Source organism: Styela clava, chromosome 4 (genome assembly GCF_964204865.1).
Source record: "Styela clava chromosome 4, kaStyClav1.hap1.2, whole genome shotgun sequence".
Classification (NCBI taxonomy): domain Eukaryota; kingdom Metazoa; phylum Chordata; class Ascidiacea; order Stolidobranchia; family Styelidae; genus Styela; species Styela clava.
This window is the reverse complement of record NC_135253.1, coordinates 14,837,142-14,858,591: the sequence shown is the minus strand read 5'-3', so window position 1 is coordinate 14,858,591 and position 21,450 is coordinate 14,837,142. Positions and strand designations below refer to the sequence as shown.

At 31.5% G+C, this 21,450-nt stretch overlaps 1 protein-coding gene across 1 annotated transcript; it reads left to right on the top strand.

The window, feature by feature from the left end:
- Nucleotides 1–1,336: 1,336 nt before the first annotated feature.
- Nucleotides 1,337–21,155, top strand: LOC120325681 (hypoxia-inducible factor 1-alpha-like). The gene is made up of 18 exons (XM_039391775.2): nt 1,337–1,505; nt 1,729–1,851; nt 2,208–2,287; nt 2,902–3,044; nt 4,466–4,550; nt 5,416–5,507; nt 6,009–6,045; nt 6,284–6,413; nt 7,080–7,186; nt 8,171–8,318; nt 11,627–11,735; nt 13,415–13,514; nt 13,900–14,013; nt 14,810–14,884; nt 17,041–17,138; nt 17,688–17,970; nt 18,216–18,320; nt 18,422–21,155. Exons 1-18 carry the CDS (start codon nt 1,429–1,431, stop codon nt 18,625–18,627), a joined length of 2,112 nt encoding a protein of 703 aa, XP_039247709.2. The 5' UTR covers nt 1,337–1,428; the 3' UTR covers nt 18,628–21,155.
- The last annotated feature ends 295 nt before the right edge of the window (nt 21,156–21,450 follow it).

The following is a 21,450-nucleotide window of genomic DNA, read 5'->3' as shown; positions in this document are numbered from 1 at the left end:
GCATGCTTTTTCTAAAAATTCAAATACAAGCACTGCATTGCAGAAAATAAACTATTGCCCGAATTTTATAAGCCATGGTGTCGATGAGGAAACTTCATATAATTTTGTCTCCGAAGTTGCAAATTCGCAAATCATATAATGCGTGTTCAGTGATTCAATTGCATAATCGAGGAATAGTTCAGACTTGGATTTATCATTTATGTCCAAAAAATTGTCTGTCAAGAAATATATTGACCATGTCATGTCATATTGCAGTATTGAATGAAGCTATTATCATATTTGTCATCTCGAAAACAATAAATTGCATTTATGAGGAAATTTCACAATCTCTTTCAAAAAACTGATTCAGTCTGCTTTATTATGTGCTCACAGCGATGCAATACTGCAATATGATCTGGGTCCATATTGACGACTTGATTCAAATTGAACATCCCACCATGAATCGTTGAAATAACATGTGCTTGTACAGTTTAAGTTGTTAGTCACAATTGTTTCATCCGTGGTGATAACTAGAGATGTATCGGCCAATTTATCGGTATCGGCTAAATTTAGACCGATATTGCCAATATATTCAGCTTCTCAATATGGTCCAGAATGTTTTGAAAAATAGGTTAGAATACCGATCTTGAAATTATTTTTTGCTTGGATTTATTGTGAACTTTGAGCTATGCAAAATTCTGCGCACATAACTCAATGTATCAGTTTCATACGATAAGTATACTAAACATTTACTTATTTTACCACCAACACAGCCAAATCCTATTAGTTTTCTAATTGAACACCAAGATTACTAGCGCCAGTGCTCAATGCATCTGAATCAATTGGAGCATTTGAATCCCAAACATCTACTTCTTAATATATATATATACATGTGTGTGATATTTCTCTTTTTGACCCCAAATAATGTGCACTATTAATAATGCTCGAAGACTCTTGTTTCAAACCGTCTGTGCTGCACACTTAAGGTAATATTTACATATTATCGGAATATCGGTATCGGCCTTTTTAATTGGTATCGGTATCGGTACATCTCTAGTGTGAACTGATGCTTTACAGATGATTTTTCAAGATATAATTTAATGTTCACAGGTTATCCTTCGTGTGTTATCAATATACTGTTGCTCATTTCTTAATATTGTTACAAAATTGTGGAACATTTGAAAGCGATAAAATATGTCAATGATTCAAATTGATCGCTAAGAGCTTGAAAGATGTAATGCCCTGGTGAATGCACAAATTTATGTACTTGAATCGAAACCTTACATTTTATATGTAAAATTTCCTTGGGTTAAATAAAAAAACTAGTTGTGTTGTTAAATTCATATTGAAGTATACATTGTATTTTACCCTTCAGATAAAACTAAGTGAAAAGCGTTAATAGTTGTTAAATTCAAGCGAAAGCTATCTTCTGTTATCTGAATTCATTATATGAAAATACCAGGGAATACCATGTTGCCTCCCACGGAAATACACATCATACAGAAAGACAAAGCTATCGACAGGGGGTATGTTGATTTTTCTACATAGTAATTTAGGACAATAAGCCATGCGCTTGACTTTTTAATAGAAGCTAAGTCTGATATTTTAAATACTATTTCGTGTTTCATATAACGATTAATGACCGAAAACTGTCTTTACGAAGCTTGACGTACTTGAAGCTGGAGTTAAGGTTTTATACTCACACAAAAACCAAGTTTTTATTTGACATCTAATTTACATTGTATACAGTGCAAGAAGACGAGAAAAAAGCCGTGATGCAGCTAGAACTCGTCGACAGCTAGAATCTGATACATACAATGAGATATGCAAAGTCATCCCGATTCCAAACAAACAATTGGCTCAGATGGACAGGTTTGTGTATTATTCATATTGATAGATTTTTGTTGTAATTGATTGCAATATCGAATATAAAATTGCTTCTCAAATAAACCAACTCAATATTATGGTTGTAGGCTCTATTCAGATAGCACATTGATTTATTAGGAAATGATGTATTATTTTTGTATTCTTCTCTTTGGATCACATTATCTTCAAAATAGTGACTTGCGACGTTTCTGCTGATGTTATTGTGGCCATCGACTGCTTGGCTTTAGCAGATGCGAATTAAACGTTGATTTTAAAGGTTTAATTGGCATTCATATAGTCTACTTTGAAGAGATGATAATGGTATATTATTGCTTTTTAATTTTTTTTGATCATGTCTACAGATCCACAGTCATGCGCCTTCTGATCAGTTTTATGAAACTGAGAAACATTACAAATTCTGCAGATTTGGTCAAACAACCTGGTGAGTATACTTATATAGAAGTTTTTTTTCTCACACCATACTTCTCTGAAATAATTTCTAGCATGATATGATGCTATTTCATTTACACGGGGAGTTATACCTCAAAGTCACTCTTATTCACTTAACATTTGTATATATCAGCATCGACGATAACCTAAATATTATATCTTCTTTCACATTCAAATGTAAGCAGATTTGATGGAAAAATTCTAGATATTCAAAAAAATTTAAAATATTTTTATTAAAATTGGGTCATTTCTATAATAAATTGGGTAGGCCTATCAAAGAAACACGTTTCTGTCTATTGTCCAAGTTCATTTGCTTTTAAATTAGAAAATAAAATGAACATTTTTATTCCACTTAAAATCGAGTTGGAGTATCGAGTCGCTATCGAGTATAATTCACATGAAAAAATCCAATCATAACTCATAAGCATTCTGGTCATACTACTGGTGTGAAATCGGTGGTGGTGTGTTTAGACCTCACCCCAACTAAGCCTTAATAATATGAATAAAAATAATAATTAATTCGATGATGAATCGTAATTTTCAGGCAGATTTGAATATTTTGTAATTGAACGACTTTTTGTATTGATTTTAAATTTACCGTTATAGAAGTAAAGCAAGAGGATTTGGATGTTATACCAAATGATGACGAATACATCAATGCTTTGAATGGATTTATCATCGTTTTATCTCATGACTGTGATTTACTCTACGTTTCTACGAACGCAAAACAATATATTGGAATCACAAGTGTAAGTTATATACTATTTATGTAAATATTTTAGGATAGGAAATCCTTTCAGAATTTTTATTAGTAATGTATTAAAACAGAGCAGAAACAAACCCCTTTTCTGAACTGACTAATGAGAGGTGTGGCAAACTCATTACACAGTATCTAGAAGTACTAGGGTTAATGCTTAATGGGGATCAATTCATTGCAAACATTTATACAAACTCTTGTCTATGGGTGTGCACAATGAAATATGTAATCTCAACCCACAATTGAAGTTATTGCTTATGGCTAAACATGATTTAGACATGTTTCATCTATGGCACATACATGTTATTCAGATTACTATTTTATGCCTGCCTATTTGCAGTGTGATACCTATTTGTGATTGGATAATTTTATTCAATGACTCGATTTGTATTGTATGTTTTATTATTTTTTTTTCAATTATTTTGTGTCTGATAAAAATAAGATTGGCTTCCTAATGGGATTCAAAAATCAGAGCGATTTTTTCCATTTCAGACTTATAGGTTTTGGACTTCAAATGAAAATATATTTTTATGGGTATTATTGTTCTGTAATAGGTGTATTTCTTTCGGTTATTAGACTTTACACAATAAATCATTGGAGACTGAACATTTTTATTCTATTTGTCTGCAATCATCTCTTACAAAGTCTCAATTTTAAAAACAAGAATGAACTCATATAGAGTATTGACCTGGCAACGTCAGCTTCGATTACAACATTCATAGACTGTTACGTCAGTCGTCAATACTTTAAAAAATGTCATAAAATTGACTACTCTTTTAAGTTATTATATAATTTAATGATACAAAAAATAACATCCTCGACCAAGTATGAACCAAGTCATCAACCAACCAACCATTTTGGCAGTATTGCTGTTACTTTTTAAAATCTGGATAATTTTTTTAGAACATGTTGGGTAAGATCCTGCTATTTTGTTATTTCGTTGAAATTGAATATCAATTCAAGAATGTGTTATTGCATTATGAGTAAAGTAGTGTATTTGACCATGTGTGAGTTCAATGACTCAAAATTTGTTGATGCGGAAACCCTTTGTTTTCTATTTACAAAAATTCTTGAAATTTTTGAATCATAAACAGGATTTGTATTGCTTCTAATATTAGACCGATATTGAATAACTTGTCTTTTCATCTTTATTTACTCAATTTACATACCATGTGGTATAATATCATAAACATCTGGCCACAATTGATATTTTTTTAAATCAATAGCCTATTGTAAGGTGACAAAAATATTCAACGCTGTTTTTCGGAGGTTTCCAAATTACCGAGATTTGTAAATTTCTAAGAGATAGAACTGAAACCTCTATCCGCTAAGAAATCAATAATTATGTTATTAAGAATAATTTTTCGCTCTCTCTATCTTTATCATTTTTAAAATACTCTTCTATTTTCATAGCTTGATCTCATTGGCCAAAATTTGTTTGGTTACACTCATGAAGGTGACCATGGCGAGATTACAAACTGCCTGAAAGCTAGCTCAGGTATGTTGCGTTTTGCTATATACAATGCTTGTCTAGTTATGAATTAGTATAATGAAGAGACAGTTCTGACATTTCACAGAAACGTACCATTTTCATTGTTACTGTCACTTGAAAACTGTATGCGAGGAAGTAAGTATAGGAAATGATCTTAAAATGACCTTTTTCATTATACGACTAAGAACTAAATGAATATAAAATAGTTAAATTGTGTTTTTTCACATGTTGTGGCACTTTGGATGTGTGTATAAACTTGCATACAGTCTAATATAGAGCAATGTATATTTGACAAAATAATTGTTAACAATCACTGAACTTTACATTACATCCTTGATAAACTTGAATTGGTTTTGGAACGTCATAAACTTTGCAAGAGCTCATTTTATGCCTCAGGTGTTTATCAGACCTTATCCGTGCTTATCATTGTTGCGGAAAAACTGTGATTATAGTTTCTCGAGGTTCTTTAATTCACTCGACTGGTACTGGTTTTGGAAAAATACCGCTGTGTAATAATTTTTAGAATATTAAAAAAATGATAATAATCAGCACTATGGGCGGTATTTATTTTTATTTGATGGATGAATAAACAGGTTATCAAAAGATTTTCTAGACGCCATTGAAAAGTAAAGATAAGACTTTACTTTAGAATACTGTTCTGTACCTAAGTTATTTCAATTCAACCTTTCTTGTAAACAAGACTCGCATCCTGACAAAAAAAATTGGAATTTTCAGTTTCTCTTGTATTGCCTGATCATACTAGTCATACTATCAATGTAACATGATAAGCATACAAACTAGTATTTAAATATTCAACCTGTATGGCATACATACCTTTATGAAAAGTATCAAATTTACATCACTTTTTCAGAAGAAACAGAAAATTGCTCATTTTTTATGAGAATGAAGAGCACCTTGACATCTTCTGGCAAAAATGTAAATCTCAAGTCCGCTACATACAAGGTACATTTTCTATATTTTATAATCATAGGTAAAGTTAAAACAAAACATGTTGTTCCCAGATGCACCTAAGCGTTATTAGTGTATTTCTTAGAATATTAAATTATTTGCGTATAAATATCTTTATCTGAAAATCATACAAGCAATGTCTTGAACAATAAAGCATTATCATTTAAATGTCAGGTAATTTAATGCTGTAATGAGAAACTCGCTTTAAAATGAGATCTGAAAGTTGTTTGTTACAATCGTATGGTATTTCAACAGCAAATGATAAGATTAAAATCTGACATTTCTGAAGACGTGTCCAACCCAGAAATATGTGCTTTTTAATTCCTAATGTTTATTATGTGAAAGATATTATAACAAAACAACGAATAATATTTTTTTGTTAAAGAGAATAGGTGTTTATCGGAAATTGACGATTGTTAAACAACAGCTCTTTATGTATATTTAAATTGGTATTGGTATAACGAATATGATAAGATATATTAATTAATTTTTCAGGTTCTAAAGTGCGATGGAGTAGTTCACCATTCCGCTGGTGAGATTGTTCATTACTTTTTTGATATTATGAGATTTATTAATAATTTCAATTCAAGACATTATTTACACAACGTAACTCCTGGAACCCCCAAATTATGCCGATGATAATTATGTTTAGATTATCTTAAAAAATTATTCTGTTCACTGATTATGAGTATTCCAATATAATATTCTAAGAAACTACTTTTGATAAAATGTTAATATACTAGAGTTTTATATTATTACTTTCTTGACAGAACCAAATGACACATACATGGTTGCCTATTGTGAACCTATACCACATCCAACCAATATTGAAATGGTTTTGGATCATAGTACTTTTTTGAGTCGCCACAGTCTTGACATGAAATTCACAGTGTGTGAAAGGTATTTATTTATCTTTGATTCCCGTTTGGATTAGTCAATTTTATTAATATTTAACTTTGAAAGGATTTAGAATGTATTGGATTTTAGTTTCATCAACTTTGTTTTTAAACAATTTGCAATATTTAATTTCATTGGGAATGAGTAAAAAACAATAGTCAACAACTTTGGTTGTTCCCGAATAAGGTACTAATTGGATAAGACCAACACATTTGTGTATTGCTAAATGCTTCCAACTGAAGTTTATTTTTAGCGTAACGAAAAGTGCATGTGACAAACCCATTTATTATCTAATCTACATCAGATAAATATACCACGAACAATCGGTGCATCATTGTGATAATTCTTATGATAATGAGCATATACAAGTTTTTGAAACAAATCTTCTTTATAAAAGACTTTATTATTATTCTGTCATTTTATTTTGCAATCACATCTATACAAGTTATGCAGGGTGCTATTGTTGATTTTCAATAACACAAATACATTGCTATATATTACTTTTAGATAGTTTACGTAATGTGTGCCTGAAGTAGGTTTATGAACGCTATCTGAAATTTTGAATCGTAATAAGATATAATCAATTACTGAAATCCAACCGAAGTGTGCTTTTGTAACTGAGTATCTTTATTTGATGAAATTTCACTATTCTATTCATTTTTTTTCAAGGGTCAATGATCTTTTAGGATATTCGGAAGAAGACATGATTGGAAAGTCATTCTATGATTTCTGCAACACAGAAGATTTGAAATCAATCGAAACATTGATGAAAAAATGTAAGTAATGTCAGACTTTGTTGGATGCTTGAATAGTCCTTGAATTCTGATTTGAGATTTTCAGAAAATTTAGTTCCAACCAAAATTTGAAATGATTGTTTTTCTTATTCTTAGTTAATTTACCATTTTTACTATGATGCCTTGATGCACTTAAAATTTTATCTACATATTATGATTTAAATCGTAAGCTTCACATTAATTTGGCATGAATTTGGATTTGAGATAATTGTTTCAAATTCCGCGAATATCATAATTTATCATTCAAACTGATTTTTCAACATGTTTGAACACTGTATATAAGAAAATTTAAAATAGTAATTATTGACAATTTTCAAAGAACAATTTATTTGCCATGTCATTTTTTGCAAGACCTTTGCAGGATTTTTTTGCTGTTGAGTCATTACCCGCCTTATGGATTTTGCGGAAATTGTTTTTTAATGGGCTTTTGTGTTTTAGCTTAATGGAATATGACCCGGCATAACCCGCCATTATAGACTTGTGTGTTGTCATGTCTAGAAAATCAAACAGTGGGTGAATTACCTGAACTACCATACAAAAGAAATTAACTAATCAATCAAATTTGGTAGGAAAATTCAATTGCCCATATTTTCATCAGTTTCTGTATCAGTTTCAGTTGATCTGTTAATTGATTTAGGTTTATAACTTCTTCCATCTATGTAGCATACATAACATTCATAGTGATAAACTGATAATCATTCTTTGTAATATTTGTATTAATTTTACGCATTTGGGACACTGAGTTATTTAACAAAATCTTCATTTGTATATAATGCAGACATTTCCTATGTCTTATGATAAATATACAATGAGGAATTCGTGTTTCCAAATTATGCTAAATGTACAGTAAATGTAAGTGTTGTTTTCATCATCGAGTAAATGTATTCCAGAAGTTTTCGAGTTGTTCCACTTATTAGTATGATTTATCTTTATTGCCTAATCGGTATTTTCATTTGCTCTTTCCAGTGTTTCGTCTCGGCCAAGTTACCACAAATCACTATCGGATGTTAGCGAAGTATGGTGGTTATGTCTGGGTAATTTCACAAGCTACAATCATCAATAATCCGAGGAATCAACAACCATCATACGTCGTATGTGTGCATTATGTCATCAGGTGAGCATATCATGTGAATAAATTGTGTTGTGCGGGGAAACAGAAATTTGAGTAAACTTTTTTAGTCATTCTTATTTCTTATTCTAAAATTATATCTTGGACAGACATTAAACCGGGTGTACATAAAGCCCTACTACAATTCGGATTTTGGTATGAAGTTAGTTCTCAATATATCCTGAACTTTTTTTTTTAATAAATGTTTAAAGTTTTTTTCACTTTATATAATACACATGTAGTAGCCAATAAGTTTTGTATTGTATTGATAAATTCCAATTGCAATTTGAAAATTTTTTTGACATAAAGAACACTTTGTATATCGGAATATCATATAAGTCATAATTCAGGCTTTTGATCCCATTGTTGGATCTTGTAGGAGATTAAAATAAAGTAATCTTTGTATTTAATTATAGTGACAGTCTCACCGCAACATTTTGTCTTGTAAATCTCGTTTTTATTAGTTTTAGTTTTTTTTAATGTCTTTGTCATACTTATCTGGGTAATTCCTATTATCTGGCTATTGTGACTGAGTATTGAAAGTCATTTTAAAAATATAATCCATAAATCTGATGAACTTTGGTATGAAGATACTGACAAATGTATTTCGGTTGAGTGAGTAAAATGGGTATTTCCATGAAGATTGCGAAATAATAAGACTTTTTGCTACCGGATTTTCCTATATTACCTCTACTAGGTCTTATGACTGTGATTAATTAATAAAATTTCTTGAAAGTAATTAATATAAGTTCTGGCACATTGCGTATAGAAACCGATCGTCAATTATGAAACATTGCATTGATGTGTAATGAGTTACAACACATACTTTATTTCTTCTTTTTTAATTTTATTGAATTAGTCAGTTTCGTCTTAGATGGATAGAGAGCTAATTTTATATGTTCATAAAATGTAACGCATTTTCTAATCGTCATTATAACCTAATATTTAAAACTTGCCCTCAAGGCTAAGTTGTGAATGATTTAGCGCAACTTACTTTCTGTTAAGCATCAAAAAAAATTCCCTGTTTTACCGATTATGTAGACTAAAGAGTATGGTATATTTTTGATGAATCAGCAATATACTTTCATCAACAGTACTTGCATATTGAAATTAAAATATATCAAATACTTTTTACCATAATTCCCCACCTCTATTATGTAAGTGTGGTTATGAGCAACATGCGTCGATAGTTATATTCAATTATTTTGTATTACTGAAGATTAATAATAACATCAAAGTCTATTTTGATTGGGATGATATAATAAAGTGTAGTGGAAATGAAAAAATTAGCAATACAAATAAAATAAATACCCCTTTTAGTAGATTTGAGTAGTATAAATTATTTGATGACAGTTACATGCAATTAGGATTTGAAAATGCTATTTAGATGGTCATAATTATGAATACTAATTATGGATACTAATCTGTAGAATATATTGAATATGACATGAGTTATGCATGGACTAAATAGTAATTTGTGTGTTGTTAAATGTTCCAGAAAATATTTTTACCACACACCAAATAATTTCGGTTTTAAAGCTTATCTTATGGTCATTGAATATTATATTATATGGCATATTGCCGCACCTACAACACGGCGGAAATACCAACTTGCAAAATACGCCCCTCTTTTATGATTGGTTAGTGTTTTTGGCTCGGACATATCACGAACATAGCCCGATGTAACGTGTCTGTTTTTTACGTGTATTCGCTCGGCGGACTTGTTGTACCCGTTTCACCCCTTTTGAAACATGTTTAAAATAAACTAAATATATAGCGTATGTAAAGCGCTTCAACAGGCAACTACAATTTGCAAAAGCAGACAACACATCTTCTCGTCGTCCGCGCGGAAAATTCCATTCCCTTCGCTTTCTTTCTAGAACGCGGTGTTTTTATTTTATCCTACCTTCGCGAGCTTTCGTCGTAAACAACTTATCCGTTCAATAGGAGAGAATTTTCTCTCTCTTGTATTCGTTCCAGTGTGACGCAGGAATCACTTTTTCTCACTCTCTCTCTTTATTTCATTGCGTCTGCAAACCGCGATTTAATCCGTCTCCTTCACAGTTAGCGTGTTTATGTCCATATTCTTTATGCGGGATCATGTATGATTTCATTAAAAGAATTTACTCCATTGCGCAATAATTTTTGTGGCTTGAGCCATTGAGGCATAACAGCCTTCAAATAACAATGCTACTTTGCTTATGGCAATGTTCTCAAGTATACAAAAACGCAGGGAAATTTTTCAATATTATAAAACTAACCTTCAAATGTCCTCAGTAACACATGACCATGCATAATAAATGACCATTTTCTAATACACCTATTTTAAAATCATGTTGGAATTTGTAATAAACATGTTTGTCTACATATTCCATATATGGAGGTATGATATTTCCTAAACTTTACTAATAATAACGAAATACCCCTAAGGGTAACTAAAATAAAAAACTATCAACAGAATATAGTGAAAGCTTGATGGAATCAACATTAGAAAAAGTTCTATAAAATACTTTTCATGAGGAAATAATGGTTGGATAGCATATACCTGGTTGAAATTTCGTACCATTTGTTATTGATGCATTTGTTTACATTCAAAATACATTACAATCAACATATATCTGAAACTTATCATATGTTGAGGTTTCTTCTTTTGATTTCAGATTGGTTAGATGTTTCAGAATTCCCTGTCGTAAATTATTCCCAATCATTTTCTTTATATTGAAGTAAATTTGAACTAATATGAAAACATTAGATGAATGTAACATTTGCTTATAAAATAGTTTTTTTTACTGTTAAACTGCTTGTATGGCCCCCTTTCCAAACATATTTAAATACAAATTTAATTTTGCTTCTTGAAATTAAATTTTCTGAATAGAGGCTCTGTAGTGTTTTATTTGGACAATTTAACGCACATGTTTGCTTAAGCATATGTATGTGTCTTTTGCCCAGAAGATTCTTGTTTTTGAGCTCGAGATGGACTGGACATACATATATAAATAGTGTTTTAACCTCGTGTATATATGTATGTTTATTCGTCTTGTAATGGGAAGGAATGAATGAGCAAAACCATACTCGTCTAAAACACACAAAAGTGCAGTACTAGAACTAAAATAAGGAAAATTGGGAACAAAATTATGACCTAACCCTAACCTGGTACACATACTACTTTCCGATGTCCGCCATCTTGGTTCACATACTACGGGAGTACCCAATTTTAGTATGATAATGCTAATACAATATCTGACTATCTGCTTTCATTTCCTTATTTTGTAAAAATAGGTATTAAACAACTATTTATATCTTCTTTGTTTTAGTGACATCATAAACAGTGGATCGATCATGTCACTTTCTCAGCTCGGCTTCTTTGAATCTAAAGTTCCTAAACTTGTCAAACAAGAAGCAGAAGACTTATCTGATGATCAGGTAAAACTATTTGAATTGTTTTGGGTGTATAAAGGTACTTGTCTGTATACTTTTAGCTTGGCTGTTTGCAATGAAATAAAATGTTTTTGGATGCTGGAAGATGTTGTCCTCATATTCTCAATCTTATTTCTGGTGAATATAATTTTCTAAGGTCAGATCACAATACTTGTAGTTTACTATTGGCCTCAAGTTTGTGACACCAGTTTGAGATCTGCAAGCAGCCTATGAGCGTTTTTAAAAGTTTCCTTATTCATGGAAAAGATCTACGTTAGATCATAGTAAGATTCATCAGACAAGAACTGAGACAGATCTAGCAATTTGAGTTTCGTTGTTGTACAAATTTGCAACATGCTATTTCTAACCCGCGGAAGAAATGAAGTTTGTACGAAGCAATGCTCAACTATAACTTATTTATTTTAGTTGATGCAGGAGATTGATGAGATGTTCGATGGACTTTCATCATGCGGAATTTACTCCAATGCACATTATTTTTAAATAATCCTCCACAATAATCATTTTTCTGTATATATTCTACACTTTTCCAGCAGAAAAGGATGGAGGACGTTATGTGTGAATCAACAGCATATTATTTAGAAAGCTTGCTTTCATATCCAAGACAAAATATAAAAATCCAGCTTGCCATTGACAACCAGAGTCAGCAGAGTGTAAGGAAATATAATGGAAGTACAATGTCAGAATGTGAGAAAGATTGGGTGCTGTATAATATTATAAAGAAGTAAGATGAAGGCTTAAGCACCCAGTTGTAAAATCAGTTCAACTATAATAAGTACTTCTTTCCTTATAATTCAGCATAAACAATTCACTGATGGCAAATTTTGAAGGGGAATATTTTGTTTTACTAATAGTAATATGAATTTTACTAATCCTCTGTATGCCATATGACATTGATGAATGTTCATATTTTGTCTTGGCTTTTACCCAACAAATGCCCTTTTGAATTATGTTTAGAAAATATATCAATAAAACAATTAGCTAACATTTATCTTCCCAGTTATTGTGCTTATATCTAGGGTGGAATTGAATAAGTAAGGACCATACAGTTGCAAACAACCGAGTTTTTCAGTCTAGTTTCTCTGGAAGAGATGGGTGATTCAGATTGAAACTTGTTTAAAATCTAATTTTATGACAAGTTCTGTAGTAGAAAGTTAGAAATGACTACCAGTTTCAATGGCTTGGCGGCAGTTAAAGATTTATCAAATCCTTTCTTATTAAAATCATACTGATGTTGACTGGTATCGAGAGCTTAAATAGCAGTTCTGAGTTGAGTAATTTATCAATCTGTCATTGTTGGATTTCAGTGATGTATAGCAATATAGTACATGGGATACAGTACATGACATTGATAGAGTTTTACTAGTGCGAATTTGTCCATTTTTGCAACGGAGATATTTTTGCAATTTGGGACTATTATATGACTATATGTTTTAAATATATTGTCTCACAGAGACATTAGAAGAATTTGAGTGCTGAAAAATAAAATTACAGTTTGTATTAGTTTTTAGTGAATTAGTATAACAGTATACGGTCGAGAAAAAGTTATGAAAACCTTCATTTATTTGACGCGCTTCCTTTCCCCTGTTTCTTAATATTGCATTTCTTTGGATTAATAATAATCAGAATTTATCATGATATCCTACAATACAATTTTTTTATTACAGCTCGGCCCACTAGATTGTACAGATGAAATTTTCTGCGACAGCACAGACTCCATATTTTGCAGCTTCGCTCCTGATGGTAACGATGATGTGAATTTAGGAGGTATTGTATAATATAAACTGTAAATTCTATAGATCTTAGTGCAATAGGAGTTATGTATAGACATGGATTGTTGTGGTAAAAGATAAATTGGCATTGACGTTTGTGGCGAAATGACTTGCAGTATTTGCTCCTCGAATTTGCATATCATGAATAACAAGTGAAACCATGTTGTTTTTTAAATGATGAGTTATAAAATTAGATTGGATATTCATGTTCTCTAACAATGATGAGTGTACTTGTATTCTTTATACACATAATAGATTGGCAAAGGATCCAGGCTTTATAATATCAAATTTTAGGCTTATGTAAATTTGGAGCTGTGATATGAATAATTAATGTGTTAAAATCAGAGATAGAATATTATTTAAACTTTTTCTCTTTTTAGGTGATGTAAACAGTCATTTGGATATTCCATTGGAGGTGATGGCACAGAATGCTCCCTCTATCGGAGATGAAATTGACTTCTCTGATATTAATTTCTCAGAAACATTTGGAGTTGGTATGTCGAAATTATTTTTAGTGAATTTTTTTTGTGAGATAATATTAATGTGATTATTATAATATTGGTGACTTTACATTAAACAAATTAGCACTGCTAATTTTTATGTCTTTTAAATCGAGAGGTTCTGTGCATAAGTCAAACGCACATTGTTTGAATTTTATTTGAACTTATTATCTATTTTTTTATTATCTGAAGACTAGAATGTAATTTCAATTTTAAAATTTGATTTTATCTTACTTTCATTATATTTTTTGTCACATATCAGGCGGAATCTATTCAACAATGTACAATAAATATTGAAAATATCGTAGGAGAATTGTCCTTTGCTATTTTTAATTTCGAAGAAATTTAACACCTGCTATATTTAGTTGTCTTTGAAACCATAGCTTATCAATACACTGTGTGTCAGACGTAAATCAATTTCGTTTTTATCAATCGATCAAATTCAATATATGGAACTATGCCTGCCCTATGAGTTTAACATTCATAATACATGGAAACATTGCTGAAATTTTTGAAATTGTTTTCAAACTATACACAATTTACTGATCTTGAAATAATATAGTGAATTTATATATATATATAGATAGACAGGTAGGAATATTTGAAAGAAAAAAATATAAAATACATCGATTATATGTTCAAAAGAACATTTTAGTGATAATTGTTTCGACTCAGGTATAACTTGATTTTGACATTGTTTTATGTTGCATCATAGTAAGATATCAAATGGTAATATATATTTTGACTTCCCATTGTTACTGATCATTTTACAAGCATATCGTTTTCTTAGAATCGATTGAAAGCCTATGTAACAATGCACCTTCCATTGGAGACCCACAATTCAGTGTTCCTTCTAGCCAAGGAGGTATGTTTTGTAATTCAATTATGTTTTCATTTAATATTAGGTTTTTATTGGATATGTATTGTTTTTTATTCCTCAGTTAAATATGAATGATAAATTTCAGTTCAAAGTAATCTGAAGCTTGTCAGAATATCTACGGGTAAAAATAGGTCCTTATATGTTGAATATGTATGATTTAACCTTAACCGCACTAACTACATCCTGTATAGCTCACATAAGCGTGATATGAATACCAATCTGCTTTTTTCTATCATACTTCCTTCTATTGACTAAAAATGAAAGCCGTGATGCAACGAATGAGTGACGTACTTATTTACTTGGTCGTCTGAGAAGTGTTGCGCAATAAATATGTGTGATATTTTATGACACATGCCATGATCCTTTACAAGTAGCCATTTTGTAAAAATAAATTAAGAATATCTGTTGAAAATCCAATATAGTTGAATATAGCGAAAGTTTATAATTGAGTGGGACATATGTAAATAGAAGTTAGTGAATTTGTTGGTCATTTTTAACATGTTTAAATTATGTATCAAAATTGTTTGTTATGTTTATTCGAGTATGATCATTTGATAGTTCATGTTTAATAAGGAATTTTTGTGTGGCTGAAATTAACCGCTTACAAAATTTAATTAAATCTCTCTGAAAACTAGAAAACAGTACATGTTTTAATGTTTTAAAGCTTCTTTCTTTATAATCATTTTATGACTGGTAGCCTTAGGCCCTGTGGGAAAATTATGATAAAGTTTTAATAACTTCAGAATTGAGGAAGCGGTCGAGGTACTACCGTCGCGTCAGATTTACCAGTGAATGTCATTGCCAATGTCATTGAGTTTATGCTAATAGGCCTGGCTTGTTTTCTTAGTTGTCTGTGTATTTTTCATAAAGTATGCAATGTTCAAGCTTGGCCGAATTATATTTTGACATGTTCTTAAAGATAACCAAATATGAAAATGATAAGTATAAGATTATCGATTTGCATTGGCTGGATAACTAAAGTGCAATGAAGCATTACGGAACGGAATTCTTTAATGCAAAAATGATAATTAATGTTCTGTATACAGACTAAACCAAGGGTAGACAACCTTTTGTCACTCGTGGGCCGAAATTGAGGGTTGCAAGTCATTGGCGGGCTGCACATTTTTTTAGAAAGTTGAAAATCGAATGGATGATACTTTTTATAATAAAAATCAAGCAGTGATATATCTCTCCCGATCCGCCCCGCGGGCCATAGGTTGCCGACCTCTAGACTAAAAATCCTTGCTATAATGTGAAATAAATATGTCGAAACAAAATTTTATTAAATGTCAATAGATCGGAAATAATTTTATGAATGAGCCAGTGTTTACGATATCAAGTAATTTAATGAAAAACAAATTAGGAAGCGGCCGCAGTCGTTTTATCTAAATTTACCAGCATAAATTTCAACAATCGACTTTTAGTTATATGTGAACCAAATGAATACAAAACACAAGGACATACAATGTCAAATTGATATAGTACACATTATAGATGACGTAAAAGAATAATCATTAGTTTTACTCACTCCTTTCAGCTTCAATATCTCCAAGATCTCATTATAATCTTTGCCTTCACATATCAATTCAAATATTTACATAGACTATTATGTGACATGGAAAATAGTGAAGGTTCTTCAGCTTTATTCTAAAGTCTAGTAATGTAAATTAGATTATTAATAATACAGGCCTTAATTGTGCAATATTATTATATTGCCTACTTATTGTGATTGTTTTATCCGAATTGAACATCTACACCAGTGGTTCTCAAACTTTTTATGCCGCGCCCCTTTGAGGAGTTTGTCAAGTCTCGCGCCCCATTCTCAATAACTACCGGTAGCTAATAATAAGCTGAAGTAAGGCAAATGTATATTTTATTCAAAAAACACGTTGAAAATATGTTGATGGAATGTAAATAATGAAGCAATTGGAAAGTTTTGAAATGTAAATATCCAAAATGAGGGCGGCATGATCAAATCTATTAAATATTATTAATTTAATTCCCCACCGTTTGAGAAGCACTGATCCAGACCGTATCTTGTTTTTTGTTAGCATGATGTTTCACCCAGGCTGAAGCCCAATACTAATTTCTGAATGTAAGAACCAGTCAATTGAATATATCCCTATATCATTTTTTGGCAGATTTTGGCACTCTCTTCCCAGAAGTGAATGTAAATATTGACAATATCAATGGTTTAAAGGACAACTATCCTAATCGTGGATTCAGGGGTCCTCAAATGGTAAGTTATACAGGATATGCTTTCGTTTTTTATCCAACAATTATAATATTACCAAAAAGCCTTATATCATGGCTGTCAGTTTCAGTATTCCTGTTGTACGTTTTTATTGCTCATTCGGGTTATCAAACTTATAGGCTGTATTGTTAATTGGTTAATAGATTTATTGCTTAACATATTTACTTCAGCAATTTTTTTATATGAATGAAAGTAATAAACAAATATCAGTAAACAATACTCTGGTGTTGGTTTTTAAGAAATATTGGTCATATCAACTTCATGTGTGCTCATTCAGAATCATTAAGGGGATTGAGCCACTGAGGGGAAGGGGAAGAGCTACTGAGGCTAATAAATACTGATTCACCTGATATCTAAACTAGTTCCTGGTATTACGATCAGGAAAAAAGCTATGACGTTGTGAATTTCAAATAACTCTTAATGAGGTTCTGGGGAAAAACACTCATATAAATTTGTTTTGTCTGGTACCATATTTATCCTAGTTTGTTAGCTAAGCATGATACCCCTTTTTTCATCTGTATTCATTCTTTTTAGTCCCCTCAGCATACAGCAGTCACTTCTCATTCTCTCACACCTTCACCTCCTGACGATCCAAAACGGAAATTACCAGACATGAGATTTCAATTACTGACTATTCCGAGATCACAATATCAACAGCATATGAACTTCCAGCCACAGAAGCGACGAGTAGACATCGATGGGAGCGTGTACAAAGCAAACCCACCCGAATTTAGTCCCCTTGCAAAAAGGCAAAAAATTTCGCAATGTTTTGAGTCTTATGACCCAATGCCACAGGACCTGCCTGCACCCTATAAAGGTATGACTTGTGAGATTTCATTTTTAATTTGATAAACGCTGGTGCGTAGCATTTAAGAATAATAATTTTGTCAAGTATTGAGGCTAGTTCCATCCAAGGTAAAATCCTAGAAAGGTTACAAGTATTTTTGTATATTAGATTCTTTCCTTATTTGATCATTATATCACCTATCTTACACTTCATTTTTCAGACATAAAGCCTCTATTGCCTCGTTTAATTTTTGTTAAATTTTCATCATTCTACAGCTCAACGAAATGTTCCTGATGCTACAAAACTACTACTCAGTGGACACACTCAAAGAGACAAATCATCTTTGATGTCTTTATTACTACAACCTGGCAACAGTTGCGGTCAGTTGAATTTTTTGACAAAAAAATTTTTATATTGTTTTTTTTATTCTGTATTGTGATAAGTTTGGAACTTAACTAATAATGTTATTATAAATTTTCAGATAATGCTTATTTGGATCGAAGTACGGATCAGAGGGAGTCGTGCAGTGACAGGGATTGCTCTCGACCCCTTGGACCCACGTCTAAGATTAACACAAGCTCTTTACTGCCTGTTCTGTCAGTGCACGATTGTGAAGTGAATGCACCAATCAACAAAAATCTTTCCACCATGGATTGGATGACAATCGCATCAACATTGGGCATATAGCAGTGGATCAATTCGATCTCCCAACTTTGTTATACTTTATGACATTGGGAAACAGATGTATACTACAACAGCTTGTAAAATATTCTCACATTTCTATTGTGTGCTGCTTGTTTGTGTCTATGTCTACTATGATCTGAATTCCTATCAAAGCCAATAGGTTGCTTGTGTGATCGCAACCGTGTCGAGGCCCAATTTCTTGGTGAAAATAGACGTCTGACTGAACCGGCTGACAAATTAGTACAAAGTGGCCAACATTGGCATCAAACACTTTGACAATTTTTATAATGAACACTGAACATAATATATATGACATGTTTTAGTGTCATGTGGCGTAATATTGATTCCTGGACATGTTGACAATATCAAGATGAAAAATGTTTTGAAAATTTTCTATTGTCTAATTTTGGAAAAAAGATTTTTTAAATTCAATTCGATCTAAATTCACGAGACATCCTGTTAAAGACTGGAAACCCACTTGAAAATGAATGTTTAATCCTATTTCCTAACTAAAAACATATCATTGTCTTGTTGAGTTTTATCGTCTAATTCAACAATGGGCGCTCCTGAAGTATGTTTACCAATATGAAGGTAACTAACTTTGTTCACCTTTTTTACATCAAGTTGTATAAAGGGACTGAAACCTATGGGCGAGTGTATATTCACCTGGCTAACTCAGACAGTCTCCGAACTCTGAATAAAATATGGCCTAACCCTAACCTGGTACACATACTATGGGAGTACCGACAATTTTTATAATAACTGTTAAACAAATATAAATATATGACTTGTTTTATTGTCATGTGGCGTAATATTGATCCTTGGACTTGCTTACCTTTGACAATAACAAAATAAAAAAAATTGAAAATGGAATAATTTTCTATGGATTGTCCGATTTTTGGAAAATATATATTTTAAATTCAATTTAATTTAAATTCATGAAACATCCAGTTAAAGACTGGAAACCTACTTGGAAATGAATGTCTGCTCTTATTTCTTAACTAAATCTCTTTTTAATTGCATATCAGTATCTTGTTGAATTTTATCGTTCAATTCAACGACGTTTATTCTTTTTACCCAAAGAATTTATTTAGTGCATCTGTACATATGTCTAGCTTTTTTAACTTGTGTGTGTTTAGGTTTCATGAAATTGTTCATAATGTGTTTTTACAAGAAAAATGAGCCCTTGTACCTAATCGACCATAGAACGTCAAGCAATACTTGTACTTCATCCAATCGTGGCATAATTCCTATTGCAATTATACGAACTCCCCTTCATAATTTTGAATTTTTGATTAAATAAAAAAAAAAAGATGAATGCAACTATTGAAAATAGGTGTATCAAAATTGTATGAAATTGTATCTGTTCAAACTGAAATGAGTAGATTGCTACTTATTTAATATTTGATGTTATGCAGTGGTGGGATTCAAATTTTTTGTCAGCCGGTTCCTTCACAAAAGTTATATTTTTCAGCCGGTTCTGTTACGAACAGAACATTGACAGTAACCAGTAATGCTAACCGGTTCGCTGATCTCACAAAATTCAGTGAGACATTTCTATAGAACGAGTGCGAACCGGCTGAATCCCACCACTGATGTTGTGCTAAAGTGACTAATTACTCTAGCTACATGTTAAAAATGTGGTATCATTGTATGAAATTGAATCAGCACTCTCTAATTGGCCCAATGTGGCATCATCGCCGAGCGATCTAAAGATGTTTATAGTCGCATGGCAAAGTGAGGGTTTTATTTGGTTAACGTACATCAAGATTGCTACATCTTGTAAATTCTTTTTTCTTGTTTCAGTATAGCAGTAATGTTTGAGTTGATAAAAGCCTAGAAAATGGCCCAAATAAGTTTCCTCGAATGATTTCACAACCAATTACAACGATTTTGAAACTTGATGAGTAAGATTTCTAGATCATGGTGCAATGCCAATCAATAATGTTCCGTTTGACCTACTGGCCAACTAGGACTTACAATATAAAAAAATCAGCATTTTATATTTTTTCATCTATAATTCGCCTGAAATAATTCATTCGGGCACCTTATAATATATTTTAATTGACTAATTTCTTGCTCTCTTTTTTACTTTTTGAGCGTATGTGGGATAAAATATTGAGAAAGAAAAGCAGATACCACCCACTGCGCACCCAGCAGTCCTATTAGAAAGCTTCTGCTAGGGATATGTTTTCTGGTTCCATTTATATTTATGTAGCTTTTAGCACCTGGTGTTGCCTGCTACTTTTTTTACATTGCTATTAATTTTGTGATTGTAATCTTCCCGTGGAAATTTTTATTAGGGCTATGAATAGAAGGAAGGGATCTTGTTATATTAGACCTAAAAATTTTGATGAAGATCTAAAGATATATTTTACTTTGAAAAATTCGAATTTTATATTGTGAGATATTTTTTGTCATCTGCTGTACAGTTATGTTTTGTGACTATTTTGCTGACAAAGATTTCTAATATGAATATCTTTAAAATGTCATAGTCCAGAGGTGACCAATACATTGATATTGTAAGTTGATTTATTTTTATTCTGACAGTGGGTATAGGAGATGGTTTGCAATGCAGTAATACAAATGTTATTCGAAGGTGCTTTTTTCTGTATTCACCAGCCCTGTCCTATAATTTGTGAAAGTCTTATATGACACTTCAACGCTACAATACAATTTATTTTGGCATTCTGAAAACACAACACTCAATACAAAAATCATATTACAGAAATGCCTGGAAAACGAGCAAAATTCAAGAATAAAGTTTATGTGTAATGCATTCGCTCGTTCACCAAAAATAACACACACAATGACAATTATTTTAAA

What these genes read in the sequence shown, in the direction of transcription:
- LOC120325681 (XM_039391775.2), top strand. Translation starts at nt 1,429, where the DNA reads ATGAAAATACCAGGGAATACCATGTTGCCTCCCACGGAAATACACATC. An exon ending in CTGCCTGAAAGCTAGCTCAG is followed by an intron (nt 4,551 to 5,415) that starts GTATGTTGCGTT and finishes TCACTTTTTCAG; the next exon opens with AAGAAACAGAAAATTGCTCA. An exon ending in ACAACCTGGCAACAGTTGCG is followed by an intron (nt 18,321 to 18,421) that starts GTCAGTTGAATT and finishes ATAAATTTTCAG; the next exon opens with ATAATGCTTATTTGGATCGA.